At 39.0% G+C, this 12,759-nt stretch overlaps 1 protein-coding gene across 1 annotated transcript in view; it reads left to right on the plus strand.

Moving 5' to 3' along the window:
* The first annotated feature begins 481 nt into the window (after positions 1–481).
* Positions 482–12,759, plus strand: part of TMEM244 (transmembrane protein 244) — a 29,314-nt gene continuing 17,036 nt past the window's right edge. Inside the window, exon 1 of the mRNA XM_070461601.1 lies at positions 482–660. Within this exon, the coding sequence (XP_070317702.1) occupies positions 628–660 (33 nt within the window). The 5' untranslated portion in view covers positions 482–627. The remainder of the gene's footprint in view (positions 661–12,759) is intronic.

Raw genomic sequence — 12,759 nt, forward strand, 5'->3', positions numbered from 1 at the left:
AGAGTTCCCATCCTGACGGCATCTTGGCAGTTCTTGAAAACATTCCATTGACTGTATAAAAGCCATTATTTTAGGACATGAGACTCCTTCCACTCCAAACAGAAAGTCAGAATTTTTACATTGCTTTGTTATGACGTGAAAGGGACTAGTGATTTCTTTCTCCATTTGTCTCTGATCTCTGCAAATGAAACAAAGAGGAGGTCATACTTTAACATGAATGGCAGCAGCCTCCTTTAGAGACAACCTCAGGACTTCCTAACTGAAAAGCCAAGTCTCTAATTTAAGTAGGAGACAGTAATTACTCTTCCAGCCAGGAAGAATGTTAAGTCCCTGCCTATTTGTAGCCCTGTCTAAAAACATTCGGCTCATCTTCCAAACTTGACCAAACTACAAATGGTATGAGAACTCGGTCGCCTAATAAGGATGTTCATTTTGGCACTCAGCAGCTTATGCATGGCTCACAGATGGCTCCTGTCTCGTTTTGTGTAATCCAATCATCCTGCACTACTGCGTCTCACAGTCTTCAGGAGTAATTTGCAAAGCTCGCCGTGACAATTGTCTCTTCTTCCAGATGTCGAGGATGTAAGGAGGGTGGCTTTCACCACTGCTTTGCCATAGGATGTGTACATGGCTCTCCAGGTCAGAGTGGCACCCAGCAAGGTAAAGAGAAATGACTTCTTTGCATTGCCTCTGAGTTACTGCCTAGCCCGGGGATAAGCAAATATGTTCTATAAATGGCCTCTCTGTCTGTAGGCAACTTGTTTCACTTTTGGCTGGGCACCATGCAGAAAACATTCTGCAGTCCTCCTCACATTGTGTGCTAATGGTGGCAATATAGAGGCACCCGGGCCCAAGAAAAGATTCAAAAAAACCTCTAAATAGTGGTTGTTTCAGAGGGATCGTTTTACTCACAGGCAGACTTTCTAGTATTAACACCTGCACTTCTGCTATCATCTTCTGAAATCATGACAGTTTGTCCTCAGTCTTTTTTTGGCCGGGGGTGGTTTTTATTTTTCCAACTTCCAAAGGATGTACAAGATTTTAAAGGCAAAGTACTGAAACATTTTTAATCTGTAGGTTTGTTAGTTTCTTTTTCCCTTGAGGCTGGTGTTAATAGCTGTGTTTTATTTCAGTATAAAAATACCCCTTTTTAAAAAATCAAAGTACCTAAAACAAGGAAATATGCAAAGCCTCAAAACAGCTGTGTAAATTCACGTAGGCTTCAGGGCTATAAACATTCAGCCTTAAGGGAATGACACTCTGGAAAGTCTGATTTTTATTTAAAATTTAAATTATGATTATGAATTAGTGCTACATTCATTTTAGTAAAATATCAGTGCTGTATGTACTTCTTTAAGTTTTTTCTGCTTACTGCCATCATCACAACATAGATCATCAGTAAGAAATGTTAAGCACAGCAACTAAGAAAAATTTTCTAGGTCCTTAAAACAGTATTTTAGGTGAAATATTTTTTTAAAACATTTTTAAGAATATTTTAAACTGTTCATAATTTGTGTATAGTTTTGGGTTTGAACTAGCAGTTATAACTCCACTTGAGAAACGAAAATTAAAAGACAATATCTTTCCCTTAAGTAGCTTAAAGAATGAAGACTCTATATTTAGTCTGGTCTTACACACACACACATGCACATATACTCTTTCCAGTGGAAGTATCTAGGTAACTCCTGCCAGGAGGAGGAGCTTTATAGAATCCCAGAGCTTTATGTGTAGAATACCGTCTTAGAACATTAAACCAGTAGTGAATATGTTCAAGGGAGAGTTGCTGAAAATCTGAATTCTCGTGATACATTCCTATAAATTATGAGTTAACTTTTCCTAAGTCCTTGCTCATTGTCAATATTATCAGCACAGGAATTACTGATATGCTCATAAATTAATAGTAATAGCAAAAGTGACCTTTGTCTAAAGAGAATTCCAAAACTCAACAGACATTTATGGAGTGCATGTAATGTGCCAGGCATTGGGCTAATTAAATCCCCCCTATCTCTACACTTTAAATGAGAGAAAAGCTGACTCAAGGGAAAGAGTTATGGCCAAAGGCCATTTAATTAATTTGCTGTCTGGGGAAACAGCACAGAAACTGGGAAGAAAGCCCAGGTATGAGAACTGCTAAGTTGTTGTTCAGGATACAGTGCATTGTTTTTCAGAACTCCAGTGGAAGACTCATTTCAAAACTATATTCAACTAATGTAAAATTACTATTCTAAACCAAATACTGCATGTAAAAATCTCAAAGGCACAACGCATGCCTGCATTTCCTTATGGCTGTTGACCTCAGTTGGAGAATTTCATCCCTACAGACATTTTCAGAGGGAACTACCATCAGCAGGGTCTGTTTCCTTTGCTATGCTACCACAGGCAAGAGAGAAACTTCATGACTTCTCTAGGAATTTTCCAAAGAACCAAACAACAGGCTTTCATATGGGAATAACATGTTACCTTGTGAGCATATCGAGCACCTAATGCTAGGAATCTTACCTGTGTTCTGAATACGTTTAAACCTCACATGAGACTTCACCTATCTTTTACGTATGAGTAGAAAAATCACACAGAGCAACCGGCCAAGGTTACATACTTGCCAGTGAGAAACCAGAGAAGAACCCTGGTATATTTGATCCCAGAGTCCACGTTTTTAATAAACAGACACTTCCCACTGAAGTGGGCATTCATTGTTTTTTTTTCCCCCTTCTCTTCACTCATTATTATTCCGAATATATTTCCTGAACACTTACCAAGGGCTAAGCAATATTTTGTGGCTGAAGAATCAAATGTGGTTAAATTAGCGTCTCTGTCTTTGAGGGTCTAGAGAAAGCTGTCACCTCCATAAATAAGTATGCTACAACACATGTGATCAAATCTGTAAGACATATGCCTAATGCTGTGGATGTAAAGAAATAAGGAGGGATTGAGTCTGTCCTTGAGTGGCGGGTGGAGTGTGAATATAATATGTGAGCGAGACTGGAAGAACATATAGATACTCGCCCTGAAAAGCTGTTAGCTGCTTGGAATATTCTGCTTTGTAGAATCATGTGTCTTCCAGTTTCCATAGAATAAATGAAGAAGGTTATTATAAAAGGACTAGGCCCAGTTTTCACAAAGGAACCCTCCTAAATCTGCAGAGATGATATACTCTCAATTTACTTAATTTCTGAGTATAGAAAAAGATGAAAAGCCACAAGATATTTTTATGAAACAAGAGTTATATTGTCATCTAAACCTTATAAAGAAAGTGAAAGTGAAGTCGTTCAGTTGTGTCCAACTCTTTGCACCCCATGGACAGTCCTACAAGGCTCCTCCCTCCATGGAATTTTCCAGTGCGTTGCCATTTCCTTCTCCAGGGGATCTTTCCGACTCAGGGATCGAACCCAGGTCTTGCACATTGCAGGCAGATACTTTACCATCTGAGCCACTTGGGAAGTCCAAACCTTATAAAGATAGCAAAAAATAAACTATAGATCAATCTCACTTATAAATATGGAAGTAAAAATCTAAATAACATAGGAGCAAATAAAATCCAAGAACTCATCATAAAAGTTAAACAGCATGATCAAGTGATACTTATTCCCAAAATCTAAGAGGAAAATCATACGATCATCTTCTCAGATGTTAAAGTGGCCTTTGACAAAAATTAACAACCATTTCTAATTATCAAAACAGTGAATAAAACAGGAACGGAACTAATTCTTCTTTGATGTTAATATATGATTATAACTAGACATACACACACGCAAAATGCAGACCCAGTATGTTAGGAGAATACTAGAGGCATTCGTATTAAGGTCACTAACCACCCACTAACTTCACTGTTATTTAAAACTATATTAAATGTGTCTGAGAAAGGGGGAATGCGGGGCAGGGGGGAGGAGGGGCGGGGTGGGGGCGGGGAACAGTGCACCACGTCGCTAGTGACCCGAGCCCTGGGCCAGGACTGCTTTCCAGGCGTCTCTTAGGGTTCAGGCAAGGAAGCGGGGAGAAGATAGGACCTACCTCTGCGCTTAACCAAGGCGCGACCTCCGCTTCACTGCTCTTTCTGCTCCACACCAACCCTCCTTCCTCCGGGCCCCCTGAGCCTTTCTTAAACGCGGGAAACTGAGTCTCGGGAGCGAGCTGGACCCCAGTGAGTGGGTGGGCTTCAGGCAGCCCGCCACTGGGACTGTAGTCCAATAGCCTCAGGGCTGGGTCGCCCTAGGGCTTTTATCCTCTTGCTCTCTCTGCCCTAGAGTTCGGGGTGTCCAGAGGTGAGTCATTCTTGGAGCATCGTCCGTCATCCAGACCAGGGATTGTTTGGAGCACTTCTAATTTTTGGAACCCAGTAGGGTGAGGTAAGGAAGGGTTTCCAGGCTCAAGAACTAGCATGCACACATGCTTGGATGTGGCAATGAATGAGAGAAGTTAACTTTTGTATTAATAATTGAAATATAGCTGCTTTACAATGCTATGGTTTTGCTTCACAACAACATGAACCAACCATGTGTATGCATGTATCCCCTCCCTCCGGAGTCTCTCCCCACTCCCCCATTTCAGCCCTCTAGGTCCTCAGGAGCACTGAGCTGGGTTCCCTCTGTTACACTGTAGCTTTCCTTTAGCCATCCGTTTTTCATACCTGTGTGCTAAGTCACTTCCATCCTGTGCACTCTTTGCAACCCTAGGGTCTGTAGCCCGCCAGGCTCCTCTGTCCACAGGATTCTCCAGGCAAGAGTAGTGGAGTGGATTGCCATTTCCTACTCCAGGGAACCTTCCGGACCCAGGAATCAAACCCCCCGTCTCTTACCTCTCCTGCACTGACAGGTCTGTTCTTTACCACTAGCACCACCTGGGGAACCTCAGTATTTCCTGGTGGCTCAGATGATAAGAATCTGAGTGCAATGCAGGAAACTCAGGTTCCATCCCTGGATTGGGATGATTCCCTGAAAAAGGAAGTGGTAACCCACTCCAATATCCTTGCCTAGAGAGTCCCATGGACACTGGAGCCTGGTGGGCTGCAGTCCATGGGGGGTGCAGAGGCTGGCACAACTGAGCAACTAACACATCTACTCCAGTATAATTACTATTTTTTGTACTTATTAAAATTTTCTATCAGTAAATAAATAATACTAAATAAAAATATAGTGGAGATACTAGTCAATGCAGAATAAACAACAGAGCTCCAAGAATTGGAACAGAAGTGAAACTATCTCTGTTTACAGCTGGTATTGCAGTATATTTGGAAAAATCCAAGACAGCTGATGAAAACACTAATATCATTTTTAAAATTCAGTAAAGTATTAGAATATTAAGCTGAAAACAAATCATAAGCCTTTTTATACACAAACAATAGCTCATGATGTGATGTAACAGAAGATAAAACTTCAGTTACATTAATAGCAAAAAAACAAATTCATTTAAGAATACCTAAACAGGAACTGTGTAAAATCTATGTGAGGAAAAATTAAAGACTTTTGAAAGGAAAATCTGAATTAATTTGGAGATTTTTCTTATTTTTAAATAGTATGAGTGAACTTTATAAAACTATCATTTATTCCCTTCTTATTAATAAATTGCACATGATCATAATAAGAATAACAAAAGTTTACTTTATGGAGTTGTTCAAGTAGATTTTTGAAGTTTATATGGAAAAAGAAACATACAAATAGTCATGAGAAAAAAAAAATAGTCATGAGACTTCTAAAAAATGAACAATGAAGGATGACTTTTAAAACATACTGTAAGACTTCTGTAATTAAAACAGTGTAATACTGATTCTTGAATAGATAGAAAGAGAGAGTAGTGGGGGAAAATAGCTCACAAGCAGATGAAAATCATCTGGAAATATAGTGATGAGAAAGGTATTATCTCATTGCAGTGTCAGATTATGAGGGAAAGCAAAGGAGTACCAAAAAAAATGATGGGGATACATAAGATGAACATAGGAGATATCTTATAGATGCTCGTATTTGGGACAGTTTTAGCATCAACAAAAGTCATGGTATTAATGTATTTTAGCATATTGAATATAAAAAAGAGCATGTTATCAACAATGGACAAAGAAATAATATATACAGAAGTTCAGTGGTAAGAAGGGAAACCTCTTTATAGATGAGCATATACTAATATGTAGAAGAAAAAATAAGACTAGAAAATTACCATTTTGTAACAACAGTGTCCACAGTTGATTCAGACAAGGTGTATCAGTGGTTGTGAAAAGCTAGTGGGTAAAAAGTTTTGAGGAAACAGGACATTCACACAATCTTAAGTACCACCTCACAGATTACTTATCAACTACAAAAGATAAACAGTGCAGTTAAAATAAGGAGATCTGGTAGACATTACCTTTATGAAGTGATCAAATTGACCACCACTGATAATGAAACAAGATGACGTTATGTATTCCTCATGCGATACGGGGAAATGCACAATGTTCAGTCAGTTCAGTTCAGTCACTCATTTGTGTCTGACCCTTTGCCACCCCATGAATCGCAGCATGCCAGGCCTCCCTGTCCATCACCAACTCTCGGAGTCTACACAAACCCATGTCCATCGAGTCGGTGATTCCATCCAGCCATCTCATCCTCTGTTGTCCCCTTCTCCTCCTGCCCCCAATCCCTCCCAGCATCAGGGTCTTTTCCAATGAGTCAGCTCTTCGCATCAGGTGGCCAGAGTCTTGGAGTTTCAGCTTCAGCATCAGTCCTTCCAATGAACATCCAGGACTGATCTCCTTTAGGATGGACTGGTTGGATCTCCTTGCAGTCCCAGGGACTCTCAAGAGTCTTCTCCAACACCACAGTTCAAAAGCATCAATTCTTCGGCTCAGCTTTCTTCACAGTCCAACTCTCACATCCATACATGACCACTGGAAAAACCATAGCTGTGACTAGACGGACCTTTGTTGGCAAAGTAATGTCTCTGCTTTTAAATATGCTATCCAGGTTGGTCATAACTTTCCTTCCAAGGAGTAAGTGTCTTTTAATTTCATGGCTGCAGTCACCATCTGCAGTGATTTTGGAGCCCCCCAAAAATAAAGTCAGCCACTGTTTCCACTGTTTCCCCATCTATTTGCCATGAAGTGATGGGACCCGATGCCATGATCTTAGTTTTCTGAATGTTGAGCTTTAAACCTGTGTAGAATTCTTCCCCCAAACTCTAATCATGAGGAAACTATCAGGCAAATTTAGAATATGACACTAAAGAGATATGACAACCAAATGTAATGTATAAATTTAATTGATTCTAGTTTCTTTAGATTTTAAGGACAATTGGAGAAGTTTCAGTGTGGACTCTATATGAATAAGACTTTATATCTGTGTAAAATTTCTTGTATATGATAATAGTCTTGTGTTTATATTATTAGAAAGTGTCCTTGCTCTTGTGAGAGTTTGGGGAAAAAACACTTAAATTCTTTGAAAATGTTATTTCCACTTTCTTCCATTGAGAAATAAATGTTACGATTTCATTTACCCTTGCATATTAAACCTAGTCATCTTTTTTGCAAAGTTTTTTATAGTTAAGTTTTAAGCAATTTAAAGGGGGAAATGTGAATATTAATGTAAAAAAGATTTATTTTAAAAATAGGTTTTGTGTGAAACACAAAATACTTTGGTATAATACAGTGTGAGATCTGTATGCATAAATTAATGTTACTCTACATCCCAGTCGATGTTGTTTAGCATGTGAAATATCCCTATGAGGAATCCTCACTTGAAGAGGTTGTCATGCAGCTCAAAAATTGCTATTGAAACCAATACCAAATACTTTGTTCATGAATATAAGTACAAGATATTTTTTCTACTGATGAGTGTTGTCAAAATATGCAAGATTGAGCAGGCCTCGAAATCCTTGCCATTTCAGAATCCGGGAAGCTCATTAACGTAATACCGTTGGAGAAGCACCCAAGATCTAGAACTGCATGTCCTTGTGTTGTACCCCCACTTCCTGGAGGAATTTGTCAATTGATCTGGCCGGAGTAGGGGGTAATCTGGCTTCAGGGTGTCACTGTGACTGCCTCAGAGTCAACATGACAAACTCAAAGTATTTGTTTAAATTGCTAAGAGAGTGGGACTTCCCCAAGTTTTCGAAACAGGTTGTATAAATATTTTTTTGTTTGCTAATAAATGTCAGTATATTTGGCACTGTAGAACTTGCTATTATTATTGCGTAGGACTTGCTATTATTGTAACATACAGAAATCTGGCCTTTCTCCTTCATTAGAAATGTATGAAATACAGAAGAGGGAAAACAGAATACCCATGATTTCCACATCTATAGACAAACACCATTAAGACATTCATGTTTTCTATCAGATTTATAATTTGTAGGTACTGAATTGAGGATATGGTATAGACCTAAAGCCCCCACTGACTTCCAATCTCTGGAAGCTACAGATGTTGACTAAAGGAATTGATAGCAATTAAATTGTTGTTGAATAGCAGTTTAACTTAGGTTTGTTTGATTCATGAATTATGGGTGATTTTCATTTTTTTTTGCTTCATGTTTTTGTTTTACAAGTTTTCCACAATGACTATTAGGTTGACAGTCAGATTTGTTTGTATTTTTATCTTTTGTACTAAGTAAGTACTTTGGGGACTGAACTAATGAATGTATATTGTTTAAATCTCTAGAATTTAGAAAATCAAAGAGGCAACTGCGGCCTCTTTAGCACATTAGAACTTTTTGAACTTTAGAAGCTAAGAAAGGAATTGAGAAGACCTGAGTTGACTGAAAACTACTAACCAGTACAGGAAAACAAGAGAATTGATTTTGTCTTCCCCTACCCACCAGAACTACTTCAATCTTAAAACCAACATTATCATATAGTTTTTTAAAAGTCTATATACCTGTTTTCCAGATCTTTGTCTTACTAATAGTTTAACAGGACCTGCTATTAAATACAGGCTTGTTATTTGCTGTTAAATACAAATACACAGACCTGCCGGTTAACTCTGCTACTTTCTGGGAAGTATTCTAAGTATTGTCCCTATTCAGTTCAGTTCAGTCGCTCAGTCATGTCTGACTCTTCACAACCCCATGGACTGCAGCACACCAGGCCTCCCTGTCCATCACCAACTCCTGGAGTTTACTCAAACTCATCTCCATTGAGAGATGGATGATGCCATCCAACCATCTCATCCACTGTGGTTCTCTTCTCCTCCTGCCCCCAATCCCTCCCAGCATCAGGGTCTTTTCCAATGAGTCACTTCTTCGCATCAGGTGACCAAAGTATTGGAGTTTCAGCTTCAGCATCAGTCCCTCCAATGAACACCTAGGACTGATCTCCTTTAGGATGGACTGGTTGGATCTCCTTGCATTCCAAGGGACTCTCAAGAGTCTTCTCCAACACACAGTTCAAAAGCATCAATTTTTTGGTGCTCAGCTTTTATAGTCCAACTCTCACATCCATACATGACCACTAGAAAAACCATAGCCTTGACTAGACAGACCTTTGTTGGCAAAGTAATGTCTTTGCTTTTTAATATGCTGTCTAGGTTGGTCATAACTTTCCTTCCAAGGAGTAAGTGTCTTTTAATTTCATGGCTGCATTCACCATCTGCAGTGATTTTGGAGCTCAAAAAGTAAAAGTCAGCCACTGTTTCCACTGTTTCCCCATCTATTTGCCATGAAGTGATGGGACCCGATGCCATGATCTTAGTTTTCTGAATGTTGAGTTTCAAGCCAACTTTTTCACTCTCCTCTTCACTTTCATCAAGAGGATCTTTAGTTCTTCTTTGCGTTCTGCCGTAAGGGTGGTGTCATCTGCATATCTGAGGTTATTGATGTTTCTCCTGGCAGTCTTGCTTCCAACTTGTGCTTCATCCAACCCAGCATTTTGCATGATGTACAATGCATGTAAGTTAAATAAGCAGGGTGACAATATACAGCCTTGACGTACTCCGTTCCCTGATTTGGAACCAGTCTGTTTTTCCATGTCCATTTCTAACTGTTGCTTCCTGACCTGCATACAGGTTTCTCAAGAGGCAGGTCAGGTGGTCTGGTATTCTCATCTCTTTCAGAATTTTCCAGTTTATTGTGATCCACACAGTAAAAGGCTTTGGCATAGTCAATAAAGCAGAAGTAGATGTTTTTCTGGAACTCTCTTGCCTTTTCAATGATCCAACGGATGTTGGCAATTTGATCTTTGGTTCCCCTGCTTTTTCTAAATCCAGCTTGAACATCTGGAAGCTCATGGTTCACGTATTACTGGAGATCAGTAGAGAAATAACTCTAGAAAGAATGAAGGGATGGAGCCAAAGCAAAAACAACACCCAGTTGTGGATGTGACCCGTGATAGAAGCAAGGTCCAATGCTGTAAAGAGCAATATTGCATAGGAACCTGGAATGTTAGGTCCATGAATCAAGGCAAATTGGAAGTGGTCAAACAGGAGATGGCAAGAGTGAACGTCCACATTTTAGGGATCAGTGAACTAAAATGGACTGGAATGGAGGAATTTAACTCAGATGACCATTATATATACTACTGTGGGCAAGAATCCCTTAGAAGAAATGGAGTAGCCATCATGGTCAACAAAAGAGTCTGAAATGCAACACTTGGATGCAATGTCAAAAATGACAGAATGATCTTTGTTCATTTCCAAGGCAAACCATTCAATATCACGGTAATCCATGTCTATGCCCTGACCAATAATGCTGAAGAAGCTGAAGTTGAATGGTTCTATGAAAACCTATAAGACCTTTTAGAACTAACACCCAAAAAAGATGTCCTTTTCATTATAGGGGACTGGAATGCAGAAGTAAGAAGTCAAGAAACACCTGGAGTAACATGCAAATTTGGCCTTGGAGTACAGAATGAAGCAGGGCAAAAGCTAATAGAGTTTTGCCAAGAAAATGCACTGGTCCCTACTCATAGGTTACTTTTTACATAGGTTGCCATGCTTCATATGAGGTGAACTCTATAAGTGGACACCCCTATTTGGTTAGAAGAGTTCATTTTCTGCAAAGACAGCCATTCAGAGCCCAGCCAGCTGTTCATCAGCACCTTTTGATAACACTCTATCCGACCAGAGTGCCATATACCAGATAGTGATTGGCTTATCTGATCAGATTCTTACTTTCACTCTGTCTCTCTCTCTCTTTCTTTTGTTTTGCACAAGAGGGAGTTAATTAGTTGAGAGTAGAGTTAAAAGAAGGAACAGAGGGAAAAGGAGACCAGGAGTTTAGTCCTAAACTTATTGTGGGTTTGCAGTGTTATTGTTCGCTTATCTTCTGAGTTGCTGCTGGTCCTAAATGGTGGCAAAGTATAGTCGAGCAACTATTACAGTGATATTTTTTGATTCTGAAATTTTTTCAGTTGTCACCATGATAGTTCTGTTCTGTACAACTAGAAAAAGAGCCTAATGAACATATTGAAATTTGAAATATAATTTAAAATACTAGTCCTACAAATAATATTTATACAGCTTGTAGTATCTGCCATAGTTGTTGACGAGATGAATAGGTCGATGCTTTTTTTTTAGCTCTTCTAGTGGGGATGGAGATAATCACTTATCTACAGAATTTTACATGCTCTTAAATGGCACCAGTATAATTGTTGTCATTCAGTCTCTGAGCCGTGTTGACCCTTCTCGACCCCATGGACTGCAGCACGCTGGGCTTCCCTGTTCATCACAGCTCCCGGAGCTTGCTCAAGTTCATGGCCATTCAGTCTGAGATGCCGTCTAACCATCTCGTCCTCTGTCTCCCACTTCTCATCCTGCCCTGTCTTTCCCAGCATCAGTCTTTTCCAGTAAATCAGCTCTTTGCACCAGGCGGCCAAAGTACTGGAACCTCAGATCTTCCAGTGAATATTCAGGGTTGATTTCATTTAAGATTGACTGGTAGAGTTGGAATTATCCTTCAAGCTTAGGAATTCTTGATCTGGGATCCACAGTGGGCTTCTGAGATTCTGGACAATACTGAATTTGCACACATTTTTTGGTGTGTGTGTGTAGTTGAGCATATCTATTTTTCCACATAGTCGACAGTTTGCATTAGCTATTCCACAAGACAGTTAAGTACAAAAGGGTTAAAAACCTCACTGCCTAATTTTACAGATAAAAATATCACTCAGAGTAATTTATCCACAATCTAGCAATCTGTAACTACTAGAGACTAAGTTTCTTTCATTCTGTCATCAAAAATTTATAAAATATAGTAAAAAAGAAAAAGAAGAAATGCTTTTAACATGTAAGGACAAACACCATTAAGAAGTTTCTATTTCTTACCAGCAGTATACGTTTGGGTTCAGAATCACACCTTTGAAAATACATATTGATATATTGCTTTCTAATAGACTTGCACTAAATTCCGCTCACATCAGAAATCTAGAATAGTGAGTATTTTATCACCAGAACAATTTATTCTTTTTTTAAAATAGAAAATATTTTGGCTAACTTGGTAAGAGTTCAATAGTGTCTCATTGTTGTAGAGTGTGTTTTTATTATTAGTGAAGAAAAAGGTTTTATTTTTTTTATTTCTTTTGGAAATAAGTCTCTTGTCTGTCTTGTCCGTTTACATAAAGAACCCAGTTTTCTTAGCTGTCCATCCAATCCTTTTAAGAAATCCTACCTCAGGAGAAAACTATAGGAAAAACACGTTTTCTGTTAATCTCCTGGATTTGTTCTCGCATTCTCAGTAGATCTTTGCTTTGCTATTATCTGAGAGGTTTGTTAAAATGTAAATACCTGGGTCCTACCCACTGTCTACAGAATCCAAATGTCTAGGTATGGGTGTGAGAAATTTGTACTTTTAACATGCAAACACTTCATATTT

This window comes from Odocoileus virginianus, chromosome 34, assembly GCF_023699985.2.
Source record: "Odocoileus virginianus isolate 20LAN1187 ecotype Illinois chromosome 34, Ovbor_1.2, whole genome shotgun sequence".
Taxonomy (NCBI): domain Eukaryota; kingdom Metazoa; phylum Chordata; class Mammalia; order Artiodactyla; family Cervidae; genus Odocoileus; species Odocoileus virginianus.